Consider the following 19,041-nt stretch of genomic DNA (forward strand, 5'->3'; position numbering starts at 1 on the left):
TTTTTTTCTGCGTATATAATTTCCATAGACAGATAAAAATTTACAACCAACAGATAGCATTGGACATGAATGAATTCAATCCAATTGTCAAATATATATTCTTATTTATTTATTTATAATATTCTTTGTTTTCTTTGTTAATGTTCTCTCAAAAAATATATCAATTTTAATTTTAAATGAATTTGAAAAATGTGAAATTAAAAAACTCAGATAAGTAAAGACTACCTCAAAAAACAATTTTAATTTTAAATTGTTTTTTGAAAAATGCGAAATTAAAAAACTCAGATAAGTAAAGAAATTAATTCGAATATTTTTTTAATTGATGTTATAATTTTCATATATTAACGAATTTCAATTAAAATAATTGAATTGATTAAAGTGATGTTTCGTACAATTTTTTTTATAAAAAATGTGTAATTAATTCATTAAAGATTCTTAATTATTGGAGACCTTGGAATTGGAAATTACATGGAAATTAAAAAAAATCGACTTTTCAAATTATTTGGACAAAATGCGATTTTTGTGACATTTTCAAAATTAGAAAATCTAGCTTTAGAAAATTACCCTAAAGGGCATAGATTGCAAGGAACAATTTCTCTCATCTAAAATATGTGGTCGTAATGGCATTTTTTAAAACTTTCTTATGCTCTAACATGCAATCGTAAAATCTTATAACTTTACCCTTCTGTGTTGTGTGATGCTTTGTATGCCATGCATGGAAATTTGGAAAACTAACAAAAAAAAAAATGGAATTTCGAAATGGTCAAAAAGATTAACAAAAAATGATGCATGATGTATTAGTGTTGGATTTAGACAATAGTAATTTTAGTACATAATAAGTATAGTTGTAATAGGTATTAAAATACAATTTCCTTTTTTTTGTTTCTTCTTCATATGATTGTATATACGGGGAGGTTTGATTTGCGATTTTGTTTAGTTTTGTTATTTTTAAACAATACAAAATTTGCAGTTAATTATTAAAATAAATACAAATAATTAATTAATTTATATATATACAACAATATTTTTTTTTTTTGGGAGGTTGATTGGTTTTTTATTTTCTTCTTAGTTTCTTTCAGGAGAGCAGTATCGAAGCGACATAGTATAAGATCAGTGTAGTAACAATAATTTTGGGATTTGGGCTGTGAATTCCAATTTTTTTAGAGGGTGATTTTTTTTAGCTTAGGATCATTGCAATAAAACCAGATTAGATGAAAGGGCCTTTTTGCTTATGATGAATAAATTTTATATGATTTATTACTCTCTCTCCACTAGGTCTTTCGAATAAAAAGTGTAGAGTTTTTCATAGTCCAGGAATTTTTGTTGGTTTGCTTTTGAGAGAGGGAAATGTGATTTGATTGGTTGTGTTTGTGGATTTTTCACAAAATTTGAAACAACTAATAATGCCACGCCCTAGAAAAACGTGGAAAATTTTCTTTTATTTGGTTGTCTTACACTATGGCTACTTGTGCCATTTGTAGAGTTGGCATTAACCACAGCCACTGAAGCATAGGCTGCCGGCTCTGCAGGGCAAGAAGGATGTGCCACAGCAGCGGCAACACCAACTCCAACACCAACAATAACACTACCGCATACTCCACCACTACCACCACCGCTATTAGCATGGAGGCCAATAGCTCCTAGATTACTGCTATTAATACCCATATTGCTACTGCTACTGCTGTTGCTGTTGCTGCTGTTATTACCCAGGACTAATGACTTCTTGGTTAAAGGGGGGCAAGTACCAACAGCACCAATACCAATGCCGCCACTGCCACCAACACCAATGCTATTTGTCGCCATTAGTTTTTTATGCCCATAGGCATTGTGCAGGGCCGTTGAGGGGGCGGGAGGGGCTACAACGACCGGTACCAGCACGGGTTATACAGAAATCTCATAATTCATATCATATACACTAGCACGATCGGGAGTTGGGGTATTGGTGGTGGTGGTATTTGTCCTTGAACCCATCATATGCTGGCCTACACCAGCATTGCCACCTTGCCCCGTAAGAATTGCACCATTGTTGCGATTTTGTTGCTGCTGATGTTGGTGATGGTGTTGTTGTTGCTGCTGCTCAAGCGTTTGCATTTCCATAGAATCGGTCATTTCGAGTGCTCTCACAAAGGACATTGGTCGGGTGGGGGTTTGTTTGCGTTTAATTTGTGGCGAGGGTTGTGAATTGCCACTAAGGGTTTGGGGATTGGGGGGGAAAACAGGAACACCGCCATGTATTTTAGGTTGATAGCCTTGATTACTCGACGCAGCCCCTGGAGGAAGGCCCGTTGTACTCGAATTATTGCCAGCCGAACCCAATGCCTGACTATAACTGGCCATTGCTTGCGGTTGCGATTGAGAGGTTACCGTTGATGAGCCACCACCGTAACGTAGCATATAGGCTGGAGCCGAAGCTGTTGTTGAAGCCGAAGGTAATGTTGTAGGACTAGTTGGATTTGAACGATGAAATACCGCATCATGCACCACTCCACCGGCCTGCTGCATACGAGAATGGGCCATTATAAGGGGATGACCCTGTTGCGTGGCAATGTATTGAGGGCCACCGGGATTATGATGTTGCATACTATTTGGCATAGTGCCCGCACTGCTGCCAATTCCACCACCAGATGGTCCAGGCATTACCATACCACCAGGTCCTCCCACACCACCACATACGCCACCTGGACCTGAGCTTCCCTGAAAACCTGGAGAGGTATCTTTCCACATATAGACACCACGCTGAGGACTACCAGCTAATTCACGAATATTATCGACGGTATTATTCGATCGTGTATATGACAAATCACCTACGGCTGGACATCCAGGACCACCGCTACTCTGACGTACTAATTCTCCTTCAGAAAGAAAGCGTCTTTGAGGGCTACCCCCATACGGTTGTTGAGCCAAGGCGGCAGCATGTTGTTGTTGCATATTAATAGCCCCTGGAAAATGACATAAAACGAGATGAGATGAGACGATATTTCATCGAAAAAAGCCATCCTTACCTTGTTGCTGTTGCTGCATTATGGCACGTTGTTGCATTAGCATTTGTTGCTGCTGTTGTATTGTGGGTAACTGAGGATGCTGTGGTGGTAATCCTCCCGCCGCCGATGATGATGATGAGACACCAACATTTGTTGTGTATTCGTAAAAGGATTGCGTTGGATTTTGTGGATTTGCAAGCTGCTGTTGTTGTTGTTGATTCAAACCTATGAAATCAGGCCTTCTTGGCTGGGTGGGTGTGCCGGGGTTCGATCTATGTTGCAATTCAAATGACAAAAAAACACTCCTCCATTAATCGATTTGAAAACTGTTAACATTCGTTGATTTTTACGTTGGAAAAGAAACCAAAACAAAAGAGCTTACAGGGAAAACAAAAAACTTCACAAAGAGAGTGTTATCTTCAAACCAAAGCATGAAACAAAAACCAAAAAATATGGAAAACAAAAACCAAATAAAGCTTTGCCCCAGCATAATGCAAAGAGCTGTGTTTAGTAAGGCTATTATTCATCTGAATTGGTTTACTTTTCAATATAGAGCAGCTATATAAGAAGCATTGCAGACCAAAAACGAAAAAAACGGAAAGTAGCAAAGAATAAAAACCAAAGAGGATGAAAAACGGATTAGAACTTGGGAATTAAACACTGTTAGATGGTATGCTGGATGATACGAATCGAAAGGATGTTAACGAGGAGGATCATGACTCTCCTTTTTGTTTGACTTGTTAATGGTGTGAAAATGATTGAGTGACAACAGTGACATCTTTGTGGGTAATAAATTATCATTACATTGTAATTCAGAGCTGCTACTGTGTACGGTGTTCTTTGTGGTGTGATGGTTGTTTTTTAAAGCAATCTATCCTCCTCTACTTAGATATTGTTTATTGTGGTATGATATTGTTACGAATTTGATATTTCTAGATTTAAGTTTATTTAAATTAGTTTCCGTTAATTTAAATTTCAAATTGTAACGATAAAATTACTTGTTAGTCATTTCTTTATTTTCTAGTACTTTCTAAACATCTTTTGTGTTCTTAGTTTTCCAATCGTTCATTGTAAAAGTAACGCCTTTTGTTTTACTGTTATAATTATCGGTAATATGACCATAATACCTTATGCACGACATCTACCAGATGGTAGAATGCACTAGCCAAGATGAGAATAAGCCTAAAAGTATGTGTGCCATATCACCTGTACAATAACGCCCTATAGAAAGTTCTAGATAGCCGAGACAATGAACATAAGTCGATAAATATGTACGATGTCGCCCGTGCGACATCTACCAGATAGTAGATTAATCTAGAAGGTTGTAGGCCAATTAGCGAGAACATTCGAAATCGTCATATCTCGGTATATAAACCCCTAGCGGAGAGAGCAGTCAAGTCAGTCGTAAGTTAAAGTTTATACAGTACACATCGTACACCAAGAAAAAAGTGCCTTCGGAACTAAAGGAAAAAATGTTCATCAATTTAGTTTAGCCAATTTATTTTCATTAAATTAAATTTTTGTTTAAAATAATAAAATTTACTTGCTTCAGTAAAAAATCCTAAATTGAAAGCAGTTAGGAATAGTTTATTAACTAGAATAAGGCATGGAATTTTACTAATACTGTTTTCTTCGCTGGGTATAAGAATTTACTACTGAACAAGAAAATTTTATTCGCTGATAACAAAGCATTCGTAAAAATAAACAAAATATGAACTAAAACCAAGTTTCCTCAAATTTAGTAAAATTTCTTATAAAATGATAAATCTGACTTCCTTTATTATAGAAATACGAATAACACTTGGCATAGAAAAATATTTTAGTTCATTCGTACTAAGAAGTATTCAATCCTTTCAAAACTTAAGGAAACACACTTGTTGGAATATAGGAAATTTTCCTATGTTTCTTTTATCTACCTGTTATCGATAACTGTCATCGATGTAATCGGTATTTTTGCGCGTGGGTTGTTTTTTTAGTTGGAATCGCGTTGTTATGGTATAGGGAGGGATTGTTAAAAAATAATATAGTAAAATAATATAATAAATAACAAATAAAATATATAAAATATGTGTTATTTTAAATTAGCGAGAAAAAATTATGTTCGTGATGGTGTATAAAGAAAGAAAATGCCAACAGAATAACAACCCCTTCATTCGTCTTCATTTTGGAAACTTCAATTAACAGGTAACATTCAGTGACGCTAACCTTTTGGGAAAAAATTGGTTTATGATTTTTTTACTATTTGTAGGTATTGAAATTGTAAAAAGAGGACAAACTCGTTACGCAGCAACTTATTAAAAGTGAAAGGTACAAGAAGAAGGAAAAATGCGTTTTACAGTTGATGCCATTACATGGAAATTGGAAATAGTGGAATAATAAACTAACATTTCAAGGCCAGTCGATGCTGTTGATTCTTAATAAATATATTTAATATATTAATAAAACGTGTATTTTATTGAAGAAAAAATTGCCTATATAAATAAATAAAATTGTATTTAAAAACGAAGATAAGCAAGCAGTTCTAAGTTTGAAGTAAAAGGTTTACCACAAATATGTAAGATTTGTCCCAATGAATGAAAAAAGTTCAATAAAATCATTCCATATATGAATTCAATTCAGTTAATTTTTTTCATTCTGTAGTATAGTGGTACATAAATATAGGAAAATCTTAACTAATATATGGAATGCATTCTACCTAATTTCAATGAAAATCAAATCGTTCAAAAAAATAAAAATGTCTTTGGCGCTATACGAAGTTCAACTTTCTTCACAATTAGTTCATTTTAACTTAAAGAAGGGGCAATTAAGTGAAACCTATCAGTTAAACAAATAAATTGTAGATTGTCGTTATTTGAAAAAAACTGTGTTTTAATTATCGGGTAATTAAATACGCCTCAATATAAAAACGTAACAATATATAGGGAATCTATATAGAAATCTGAACCGATTTCAACCAAATTCGACATACTTAGTGTTTTAATTCTACTCCCTGTGCAAAATTTAACGTAAATCGGTCTACAACTTTGAAATATGTGGTCATATGACAGAAAATCGGGCGAAAGATATATATGGGAGCTATATCTAAATCTGAACCGATTTCAATAAAATTTATCACATTTGACTATAGTATATAAATTTTCAACCAAATTGGAATAAAACTCTGGTTTCAGGGGCCATATAAGTCTATATCGGGCGAAAGATGTATATGAGAGCTATATCTCAATTTGAACCGATTTCACTAAAATTTGGCACATCTGACTATAGTACCTATTGTTCTCCTGGTGCAAAATTTCCAGCAAATTAGGGTAAAACTCTGGCTTCTGGGTCCATATAAGTGCATATCGGGCGAAAGATATATATGGGAGCTATATGTAAATCTGAACCGATTTCTTCCAAAATCAATAGGGTTCTATTCTGGCCCAAAACAGGAACTTGTGCCAAATTTGAAGGCGATTGGACTTAAACTGCGACCTAGACTTTGATCACAAAAATGTGTTCACAGACAGACGGACGGACATGGATAGATCGACTCAGGGACCCAACCTGAGCATTATTACCAAAGACACCATGTGTCTATCTCGTCTCCTTCTGGGTGTTGCGCCACATTGTGGCGCAGGGTATAAAAAGAAATAAATATGTGTTACTGAGCACGAATCGCTTTGAAATCGCATTATCAAACGTTGCACTTTGTCTAGAGAAGAAAGTTATAAACCACCCAAAAATCAAATTTGGAGCGCTACAATACTATTAAGAACAACAAAATTATGTACCGTTGCCACAACTATCAAATCCCACAATGGGAAAATAGGTCCCACTTCAAAACGAAGCACAATTCCAAAAAGGAAATTTTAGGTTTATTTTCATTTTAAATATTGGGGTTTATTTTCATAAAACAAACGGGCCCAAAAAATAAAATGAAGTTGCACCCGAAAAGCATAAAATAATTTGGTTTTGTTGTTTGTGGCTAATATCACATATAATTTTTTTTTTGCTAATTTTCGTGGAGCCCATATTCATAGGGCCTATTTGTATTGCCGGTTTGAGAAACTTTCCATCATTTGTAGAATTTTTAGCTTTTTGGTGAAACAATGAAATCTACTTATAAACTATTATTAATAGATTACACTATTAACGAATATTTGAAATTATTACAAAAACAAACAAAAAAAACTTTAGCATATATTCTTTTACAACTATATGAACCAATTGATTGCATACTTTTAGGTGCTAAAATATAATATCTTTATGATAAGATTTTAAGAAAAGAAAATTAAGAAAATTATTAACAAAAACAAACAAATAAACTATAAAATGTAAGTATTTTGACAATTAACAAGGTTATGGTTATTAAATAATGCAATAAAGGAATGATATTTTGTATGGTAAATTAGACACAATGTGATGTGTGAGAAAAATTATTAACACAACCAACTAACTGAAAATTTCTTTAAAAAAAATGAAATAATAGACAAAAGGACAAAACTTCGAATGAAGGGACAAGGACGTTTAGATATATCATTGAATAATTTTGGAATAAGAAAACGTATGACCACACGCAGAGAAGGAATATGATCAACTCAAACATGTTTGAAGAGGAAAATTTTATTTTTGGACGGAGAACATGTAACATGTTTGTCGCAAAAATTTTATTTTCTCGAAAAATATGTATCTGATTTCGGCAACCATGTATATGTTTGCCGAGAAACAGAGCATTTTTGCGACAAAAATGTTACACGTTCCTCGTCAAAAATAACATTTTGCTCTTGAAACATGTTTGGGGTGATCATATTCCTTCTCTGCGTGCACAATTGAAAGCGAAACATAAATGACAATTGAAATATAAATGATTTATAAAGAAGCCGAGTATTGATTTTCTTTTATTTTAATGAAAATTACATTTTTCAAAATCAAAAGAAAAAGCGAACTCACCTCGATTTTTCGATTTGGGTGACAAAAAGAAAATTTTATAAATATATGCATTTAAGAGGGCAAGTTGCAATAGAGGTATGTAGAGGTTGGTTGAGAAGTAGTGATGTAACAATAGACGTAGAACATTTAATTGTAGTAATTTTTGTTGTTGTTGTTGTTTGTAACAATGGACGGAGAAGTAGATGTTTTTTTTAGTTTTTTGTTATTAAACAACAAAAAGAATTTTCTTTTATCTAAACTTAAGAATTTGAAATATTTTGGTACTTTTATTTAGTATTTTTTTTGTAGATATTCTTAAGGAATATGAATAGTTAAAGGTAATAGATATTTTACATTTAATACGGGGGAGAAGTGAGAGTTGAGGTGTGTTGTTTTTGTGTGCGCGCACTCTTTCGCTTTATTTCGTACTGTCTTTCTCAATAGAAATATTTTTTACATAGTATCTTGTTGATCATTTTTGGCTTAAAAAATAAAAAAAATAAATAAAATAGAGTGGAAACATTGATAGTTGTTTTTTTTTTGTATATATAATTATAAGCAAAATTATTAAATGAAAATTTTATTTATGAATTTCGGTTATGAAACCTCAAATTTGTTTATGTTTTGATAATGACGAACAATGAAAAAAACAAAATACAATGACTAAAAGTATGCTATAAAAAATTCACTTATACACTGTTTAACCTAAAAGTATGCTATAAGTTTTTTTACTTGAAACCACTGCAATAAGTAGGAATGCACACTTTGAAAAACTTAACTAAATTCAAGGTAAAACGAAGTATTTTAAAGAAAATGACCACCTCTTCGACAACCTGAGGGTTATTGCATAGGAAATGTAACTGGGATCCACCGAGTGAAATTAAAGATTCAAAAGCTTCCAAAATAACATAATGGTAATTTTATGACCCAATACCTTTTCAAATCTGTATTTTGAGCACTTGATATTAGGAAACAAATCATCCGCAATTTGGAATTCTAATTTCTCGAACTCGAATTCAAGTATAATTTAACCCATATCAAATAAAAACGTTTTAAAAAATTTGAATAGTCTCAGGTTTAGGACCAAGGGAATCGTATAAGTCCAAGTTCATATAGCAAGTAAAAATATTCGCATCGGAGATATACAGGGTGGCTGATATGTAATGCATTTAATTTTTTTTATTTTTTTAACAGGTTGGCTGATAAGTCTCCGGTCTAACAAAGAAAATCAAATTTTTTTTGTCAAAATTCGTTTTTATTATTCAACATAGTTCCCTTTAAGAGCGATACAGCGATACAGCGATTATAACGTCCTTCCAATTTTTCGATACCATTTTGGTAGTACTACTTCGGTTTTGCCTAAAATAGGCCTCAGTTTCGGCGATCATATCTTCATTGCAGCCAAATTTTTCCCTTTTGAGGTCTGAGAACAAGAAAAAGTCGCTGGGGGCCAGATCTGGAGAATACGGTGGGTGGGGAAGCAATTCGAAGCCCAATTCATGAATTTTTGCCATCGTTCTCAATGACTTGTAGCACGGTGCGTTGTCTTGGTGGAACAACACTGTTTTCTTCTTCATATGGGGCCGTTTTGCCGCGATTTCGACCTTCAAACGCTCCAATAACGCCATAACGCTCCAGTCACTGTTGATGGTTTTTCCCTTCTCAAGATAATCGATGAAAATTATTCCATGCGCATCCCAAAAACAGAGGCCATTACTTTGCCAGCGGACTTTTGAATTTTTCCACGCTTCGGAGACGGTTCACAGGTCGCTGTCCACTCGGCCGACTGTCAATTGGACTCAGGAGTGTAGTGATGGAACCATGTTTCATTCATTGTCACATATCGATGGAAAAACTCAGGAGTTAACAGCTGCAAACACAGCTCAGAATCATCAACACGTTGTTGTTTTTGGTCAAATGTGAGCTCTCGCGGCACCCAGTTTGCACATAGCTTCCGCATATCCAAATATTGATGAATGATATGACAAACACGTTCCTTTGATATCTTTAAGGCCTCTGCTATCTCGATCAACTTCATTTTACGGTCATTCAAACTCATTTTGTGGATTTTTTTGATGTTTTCGTTGGTAACCACCTCTTTCGGGCGTCCCTGCGTTCACCGTCCTCCGTGCTCATTTCACCACGCTTGAATTTTGCATACCAATCAATTATTGTTGATTTCCCTGGGACAGAGTCCGGAAACTCATTATCAAGCCAAGTTTTTGCTTCCACCGTACTTTTTCCCTTCAGAAAACAGTATTTTATCAAAACAAGAAATTCCTTTTTTCCATTTTTTCACAATAACAAAAGTTGCTTCACAAAAGACGCTCTATCTCACAAACTAATTGACTTACAGACGTCAAATTTTGACACGAATCATTTGAAGGTTGGTACTATATAAAAATAATATGCATTTAATACTAGCGACGCCATCTATGTGTCAGACCGGGGACTTATCAGCCAACCTGTTATGTGTCAGACCGGGGACTTATCAGTCAACCTGTTACTTTTTAAATTTTATTTTTCAAAATCAAATATTGTCGGAAATAAAATCAAATTTTAGAATCAGTTAATTTTTTTTTGAATTGGCTACCTTTGGCACGAAGTATGGCCTTCAAACGGCAGACGAAGCCATTAGATCCTGCACAAAAGTTACTTTGTGGTATTATGGCCCATTCACGTCCAAGAGCCGTCTTCAGATGATCGAAACTTTGCATTTTTTTAGTGCCAACCTTACTCCCCAAAATTACATGGCATCCGTTGGAGTTTTACGCCTGTGCTCAGGATTAAGATCTGGAGAATTTGATTTCCATTTGCGGCCGAAATATTTGTCTGCAAAGGTCTTCCATATTTTACCGCCATTACTATCGGCGGCACTTGAAATCTGATGGCCAATCGAAGGAGTAAATTTTCATTTGACCTCTTTGGCAAGTAAATCTGATCATTTTGTTTGTCCACAAACTGCTTAAATTCGAATGGCATCTCATCGGAGAAAACAAAATCGGTAACTGGCGACATTTGTGTAAGCGAAGCAATTCCTTGGCTATTTCAAGGCTAACTTTTTTTACCCATCTGTGAGTTCTTGTACTGTATGGAAATTTTTCATTGTGTGTTGGATTTAAATCAAATCTGGCCATCATTTTTCGAATCACTTCTATAGTTGTTACCGTTTATTTTCAGCCATATTTTGGACGTCATGCAACATTGCCAGTTATTGCGGTAACGAGCAATGGTACGATTTTTATGGTATAACAGATTTATGCACATTTAAATGCTGGAGGGCTCCAAAGATCCAGCCAAATGTAAAGCAATCAATCTGTCACGGTTCAATTCTATTAAAAAATAACATAATTTCTGAATGCAATATATCAATGCTTTTATACACAAAAAAAAAATTCTGATTCAATCACGAAATTAATTGATCCAATTAATTTTTTAGTTGAATGTCTTCAATGCTAGTATCAATTAAAAAATTAATTGATACTACTAATTTTTGTGATTGATTTTTGTTTCAATTAAAAAAAAAGTTGAATAAATTAAATGTTTGATTGAATATTTTTCAAAACTAAATTAAGACTTTAATTGGAAAAATTATCGAGAATTTTTTTACAAGCTTAAACAATAAAATTAAGTCTGTCACTGGAATTAATTTGTCAGCTGTCAGACGAGCGGTTTGAAAACGATAGCATGCTGAAGTTGGTTGCAACAATTACCAGCCACCAAGCATGTCGCCTATGATGCGAACAAATTGCATGTATATATTATTTACGCTAAATCTTTGTATCTACGACAATGTTTTGATTTACAGTGTAGTTAGAAATTGTGTTTCGTGCCCATTAAAAAAAAAAGAATTTAAATAATTTTAAAATGTTCACTAAAAAAAACCGGGGGCTATAGTTTCTCTGAGGGTGGGCCCGAGCTTCCACTTTGTTTAAGAATAATACCAAGAAAAAAAAAATTAAACTATTTTTTAGCAAGAATGAACTACCTCGTGTGATTGAACTAAATTATACCCCACATGTAAAGATTTTCACAAAGCGTTGTTAAAACCAGGAAAATTGAATGCTCTTTTGCACTTTTAAAATGCAGTTCACGAAATTACATCCTCTCACAGAAGAAAAAATTAACTAAAAATAAAAAAGAAAATCATTGGCGCCAAATCATGGACATTTTACTTATTTTTGGAAATCGTACGAAAATTTTCTTTTGCATTATTTCATATTGAACTTATGTGAACGGTCATTGAAATTTATACCCACGTTTAGATCATAAAATGTTTGAGACATACTTAACAAAAGGAAAATTTCATTGAGCTGTGGAAAATTTCAAAAAAAAAAAAAAAATAAAATTTTACTTCAAACAAATACAGTCAGTCCAAGCCAAACTCGGACACTGTAGCAAATTATTAATGATTTGTTAGAATTCGGACAAAATTTGAATCAAGGAATCTGGAAAATCGTTATTTGTATGCCTATACCTTAAGGATTTGAAAACAAAAAGGAAATCCATCATGCATGAAGGGCAACGAAAACTGGATCAGAAAAACAACTGGCACCTAAAAAATAGTGCGCAAGCCAAACTCGGACAAATGACATTATTGACCCATAAATTGCAACTCTGTGTTTTTATGCAATTCAGTACATGGAATTGCTTTGTAGTAAATTGGGGAATAACCACTTTGTGAATTTATTTCATTTCCGCAACTTTCATGTAATTAGAAGCATGAATTCTAGACAAAGAGGACAAACTAGTATTGAACTCAGAAAACTTATAATTAAGCATTCTCAGGAAGGCAAAAGTGTACGAGAAATCTCGAAAAGGGTTAATAGAAGCCATTCGACCGTACACGATGTTATAAAGCGCTTCAAGATGAGGAAATCTGTGGAAAATAAGGCAAAGAAAGCTCACAATAAAATTTTTTCAGATGCTGAAGAACGCTTTCTAGTAAGAAAAACAAAATGTTCCCCCTTTATAAGTGCTCCAAAACGTGCTTCTTTAGCTGAAAATGAGCTAGGTAAAAAAGCTAGCCCATCTACCATAAGAAACGTGCTTGACAAGGCCGGTCTAAATGGAAGAAAGGCAAGACAGAAACCATTTATAAGCAAGCGTAATCAAAAAATACGTCTGGATTTCGCGAAGGAGCACGAGAACAAAGATTTTTTGTTTTGGAGCAATGTCTTATTTACAGATGAGAGCAAATTCAATGTTTTTGGCTCAGATGGTAAACCGATTGTGTGGAGGGGGCCAACTCAGGAGTTACGTTTAACAAACCTTAAACCGACCGTAAAACATGGAGGTGGATCAGTGATGGTTTGGGGCTCTTTTTCCGCAGCGGGACCTGGATCATTGCATTTTATTGATGGAGTTATGGACCACAATGTATATTTAGATATCCTCAAGGAAAATATTCCCCATAGTGTTCGGAAACTGGGACTTAGTGAGGGCTGGTACTTCTACCAAGATAATGATCCGAAACATAATGCCTATAAAGTTCGATCATGGCTTTTGTATAATGTCACCCACGTAATGAAAACACCACCACAAAGCCCAGATATAAACCCAATTGAAAATTTATGGGATTATCTCAACAAAAGGGTCCAGGAAAATTTGGTGTCCAATAAAGCTGACTTAAAAAGAATTTTGGGGGAAGAGTGGAACAAAATACCTCCAGAATATTGCAAGAAGTTGGTGCAATCTATTCTGAAAAGATTAAAAATGGTCAAAAGTAGCAAAGGTCTACATACCAAGTATTAAAGAACCGAAAATATGGATCCAATTTGAATTTTTTTGAGATGTCCGAGTTTGACTTGTGCGACCATTTTGAACTACATAAAGTTTTTTCCATATATTTCACTTTTGAATTGATGAATTTGAATTTTGTTTTCTGTTTTTACAAGATTAATAAAATGACACTTAAAACGTTAATAATAAGTTTTTCTTCTATTTAAACTTTTGTTAATATTCCAGCAAAAATAAAAATTTTACAAGTGTCCGAGTTTGGCTTGGACTGACTGTGTATATTTTTTTTTTTTCAATACAAATAAGCTAAATTTAGCGTTAGTTTAACTACGGAAATTTTTTCGGTGTAACCATGCTAAGTCCATATTTATAAACACATTTGAAAACGTAATTAAATGTCATTAGGTTTATTCATAATAATTAGCCTAAAAATATACAACCTTTTATTATCTAAAACCAATGAACCATACAAGACTGATTTGACTTCTATGATAGAAGATATGAGAATGGGAAAAATGACAAATACATTTTGATTAACAAATTTGTTTGATAAACTTCATTGGTGAAAAAACTCATTGTTAAATTTAAAGACTTTACTATTGTTGAATATTCTCAACTTTAAAGTCAAGTTAAAAACAAAAATTCCAATATGTGGACGATTTAAAAAAATATGAACTGTTTCAGCTTAATATGATTTTCTTTCATGAAGAGTTCCCATTGTCAAATTAAATCGTAACTCTCACGTAAACTCCAAAGATAAAATTTCCAATTAAAAAATCTCCATATCGGAGACATATGATACCTGTGCTGCACTCAAATTGCATCCATAAGTTAAAAACGCAAAATCTTTGACAATGTTGTTTTCAGTGTAGCTAGAAAATGTATTTCTTGTTCATTCAAAAAATCTTAAATAAGAATCTAAGTCTGAGTAGTTTTCAAAATATTGATTAAAGTAACTGTATAAGGCCTTTGCAAGGCTAAAAAACCTGGAGGCTATAGTATCTCTGAGGTTGTCCCCTAGTACCCTCTAGCTAAGCCTCAGTTAGTGAATTTGTATTTCTTTAAGAATAATACTCATGCGAAATCCATATTAATAAACACATAATTCAATATCCTCACGTGCCTAAAAATATGCAACATTCTTATTTTTCCTTTTTTTTCTACTCATAAACCAATGAGCCATAAATGATGACTGATTAGACGTCCATGATGTAAGATATGAGAATGAGAAAAAAAGGCAAATAAATTTTGATCAACGAATTTGTTTGATAAACTTCATTGGTTAGAAAAACTCATTGTTAATATAGTTGCAATGAATTCTATCTATAAAAAAAACTTATACATTCACACTAACATACACACACATATATATATATTTTTAATAACAAACTACTAAAGCATATTTAAAGGCGGTGCATTTATTTTCAACTCAGTTTTCTTAAACACAATTTTTTTTGTTGTTTTTTTGTTAATACAATAAAGTAACGTCTTTTTTTGGCGAAATGTGTGCCAACTATTTGTGGACCTTGTATTTGTTTTTTTATTTTCTTTTATCTAAAAACAACATACACAAACACTGAAATAAAGAAACGCCGTCTAAAATTTATTTAATTACCGATTATGTTGGCACAAAGAAAACGTAGTAAATTCCAGCTATGTCCATCTTTTTTTTTTGTTCAAAATTAAATTTTTATAATTTTTTTGTTTTGGTATTTGGAAAATGCGTGTAGTTGTTTTTCAATGCAGGAATAAAAGGTAAGGCAAGACAAGGGGAAAGCATTATTTTGTTTTTTGTGCAAGGGAAGTTGTTTTTGTTTTCATAGATTAAGAAAATTATTGTAGTTGAAAATAGTTTTGCAGAGAAAAAATAAACATAGAAGATAAAATGTAGAAAAAAAAATCAATAAAGCAAACTATTTATAAAGTAAAAGAAAATAGTTTTTAATTTGAAATTTTTCAAAGGTAAACAAGTGTATAGGTGGATATGATGTGATGGTGTTGTTGAAAAACGAATTCGGTGTATTTTGATAGAATAAATTCTTAGTGGTGGTAATGGAATTTTGTAAAGTTTTTAAAATGTGAACAATGGAAGGACTTACCTTCTAACTGGACTAGCCATTACCAATGGTGTGGCCACACCCAAAGGTTTCATGCGTTGCTGCATGGTAGGTGTTGCCGTTGTCCCCGTGCGATTTTGTGCTTGTTGCTGCTGTTGTTGTTGGCTAATATGATTTGGATGATCTGGTGACATGGCATCATTGAAGCCACGTTGTGGATCCAAACCCCTAAGTAAATGAAATAGAAAAAAAATATGCATATATTAAAACAAAATTTCACATTTTGGTATCTATTTAGCAAAAATGTATTCTAATACAAATTTACAAAAAAAATGACAAAGGATTCTGATTAATGGCAATTTCGCATCATAAAAGGGGTTCCCATCACGGTTGCCACTCGATCCAAACATAATCTACCAAAATTTGGAGATAATTTTACCAAAAAACTACCAAACAAAAATTTTACTCTGTCAAAATTCTAAACAATTTTTTTTCTATATACAATTTTAATGCTATAGAAAATTTTGTCAAAATTTTATTTCCATAGTAAACTTTTGTAAAAATTTTATTTCTATAGTAAACTTTGGTCAAAATTTTATTTCTATAGCAAACATTTGTAAAAATTTTATTTCTATAGTAAACTTTTGTAAAAATTTTATTTCTATATTTATTTCTTAAGAAAATGTTGTCCATTTTTTTTAGAAAATTGTGTCAACATTTTATTTCTATAGAAATTTTTGTCAAAATTTTATTTCTATAGAAGATTTTGTCAAAATTTCATTTCTATAGAAAAGTTGGTAATAATTTTATTTCTGTTGTCAAAATTTTATTTCTATAGAAAAATTTTGTCAAATTTTTATTGTAGACAATTTTGTCAAAATTTTATTTCTGTAGAAAATTTTGTCAAAATTTATTTCTGTAGAAAATTTTGTCACAATTTTATTTTTATAGAAATTTTTTTTTTAAATTTTATTTCTATAGAAAATAAAATTTTATTTCTGTAGAAAATTTTGTCATTTTTTGGGTTTCTTTAGAAAATTTTGTCAACATTTTATTTCTATAGAAAATTTTGTCAAAATTTCATTTCTATAGAATATTTGGTAAAAATTTTATTTCTGTAGAAAATTTTGTAAAAATTTTATTTTTATAGAAAATTGTTTTACAATTTTACTGCTACACAAAATTGTGTCAATATTTTATTTCTAAAGAAAAATTTGTCAAAATTTTATTTCTATAAAAAATTGTGTCAAAATTTTATTTCTAAAGAAAATTTTGTCAAAATTTCATTTCTATAGAAAACTTGGTAAAAATTTTATTTCTGTAGAAAATTTAGTAAAAATTTTATTTTTATAGAAAATTTTTTTACAATTTTACTACTATACAAAATTTTGTCAAAATTTTATTTCTAAAGAAAATTTTGTCAAAATTTTATTTCTATAAAAAATTGTGTCAAAATTTTATTTCTAAAGAAAATTTTGTCAAAATTTCATTTCTATAGAAAACTTGGTAAACATTTTATTTCTGTAGAAAATTTTGTAAAAATTTTATTTTTATAGAAAATTTTTTTACAATTTTACTGCTATACAAAATTGTGTCAAAATTTTATTTCTAAAGAAAATTTTCTCAAAATTTTATTTATATAAAAAATTGTGTCAAAATTTTATTTCTAAAGAAAATTTTGTCAAAATTTTAGTTTTATAGTAAACTTTTGTAAAAATTTTATTTCTATAAAAAATTATGTCAAAATTTAATTTCGTTAGAAAATTTTGTGAAAATTTAATTTTAATAGAAAATTTTGTAAAAATTTAATTTTACTAGAAAATTTTTTAAAAATTTAATTTTACTAGAAAATTTTTTAAAAATTTAATTTCTATTGAAAATTTTGTCAAAATTTTATTTTTATAGTAAACTCTTGTAAAAATTTTATTTCTAGAAAATTGTGCAAAATTTTATTTCTTTAGAAAATTTTGTCCAATTTTTTTTTTCTTTAGAAAATTGTGTCAACATTTTATTTCTATAGAAAATTTTGTCAAAATTTTATTTCTTTAGAAAATTTTGTCAAAATTTTATTTCTAAAGAAAACTTGGTAAAAATTTTATTTCTGTAAGAAAATTTTGTCAAAATTTTATTTCTATAGAAGAATTTGCCAAAATTTTCTTTCTATAGAAAATTTTGTCAAAATTTCATTTCTATAGAAAATTTGGTAAAAATTTTATTCCTGTAGAAAATTTTGTCAAAATTTATTCCTGTAGAAAATTTTGTCAAAATTTATTTCTGTAGAAAATTTTGTCAAAATTTTATTTTTATAGAAAATTTTTTTAAAATTCTATTTCTATAGAAAATTTTGTCAAAATTTTATTTCTATAGAAAATAAAAATTTATTTCTATAGAAAACTTTCTCAAAATATAATTTCTATAGAAAATTTTACCAAAAAACTACCAAACAAAAAATCTTATTTTGTCAAAATTCTATAGAAAATTTTGTAAAAGTTTTATTTCTTTAGAAAGTTTTGCCAAAATTTTATTTTTATAGTAAACATTTGTAAAAATTTTATTTCTATAGACAATTTTTTCATTTTTTGGGTTTTCTTTAGAAAATTTTGTCAACATTTTATTTCTATAGAAAATTTTGTCAAAATGTCATTTCTATAGAAAACTTGGTACAAAATTTTATTTCTGTAGAAAATTTTTTCAAAATTTATTCCTGTAGAAAATTTTGTCAAAATTTTATTTTTATAGAAAAATTTTTTAAAGATGTTATTTCTATAAAAAATTTTGTCAAAATTTTTTTCTTTAGAAAAATTTGTCAAAATTTTATTTCATTAGATAATTTTGTCAACATTTTAAGTGGGGTGGGAGGAATATTTTGTAAAATCTACATAAACATCAGGAATTCTATCAATCTAGAATTCTACAAACCGTGGCAACCGTGGCTCCAATTTTAGTGTGACCCATTATATGTAAAATTTTTACATTTACTATCAATAATGTGAAGATTATAATTTTTTATTTATCAATTATTAATAAGAATATAAAATAAGAAGACATGGTTAATATTTTCATTACATTAACGTTTATGAAAATTTAGCCGCAGATTTTATGTTAACTCGTAATTGATAATAATATGTTTTTTTATTTATATCTAATTATTAACAGCATTAGGGTTATAATAACAATTAGTTGTTATTAACATGATTTTATATTACTCATAATTTCAAAAGTAATGTTATATAGAATTTACATTAATAATTTAAGTTCACCACTTGCGGGATGGTGGCAGCTCATTATATCAGGTCCACTTAGACTAATCAGGCCATTGTGATACTACAGTGATGAACATCTTCCTTGTCACTGAG

At 30.9% G+C, this 19,041-nt stretch overlaps 1 protein-coding gene across 2 annotated transcripts in view; it reads right to left on the bottom strand.

The window, feature by feature from the left end:
- Nucleotides 1–1,881: 1,881 nt before the first annotated feature.
- Zdhhc8 (zinc finger DHHC-type containing 8) overlaps nucleotides 1,882–19,041 on the bottom strand; it is a 249,807-nt gene continuing 232,647 nt past the window's right edge. The window contains exons 8-10 of one of the 2 annotated variants that reach the window (XM_075303063.1): nucleotides 15,728–15,913; nucleotides 3,003–3,253; nucleotides 1,882–2,939 (exon numbers count right to left, since the gene is read on the bottom strand). In XM_075303063.1, the coding sequence (XP_075159178.1) occupies nucleotides 1,882–2,939; nucleotides 3,003–3,253; nucleotides 15,728–15,913 (1,495 nt within the window). Of the gene's footprint in view, nucleotides 2,940–3,002; nucleotides 3,254–8,149; nucleotides 8,372–15,727; nucleotides 15,914–19,041 lie in introns of those variants that run through there. The other variant, XM_075303064.1, reaches the window with a different exon arrangement.

The sequence above is a fragment of the Haematobia irritans genome, chromosome 3, assembly GCF_050003625.1.
Source record: "Haematobia irritans isolate KBUSLIRL chromosome 3, ASM5000362v1, whole genome shotgun sequence".
NCBI lineage: Eukaryota > Metazoa > Arthropoda > Insecta > Diptera > Muscidae > Haematobia > Haematobia irritans.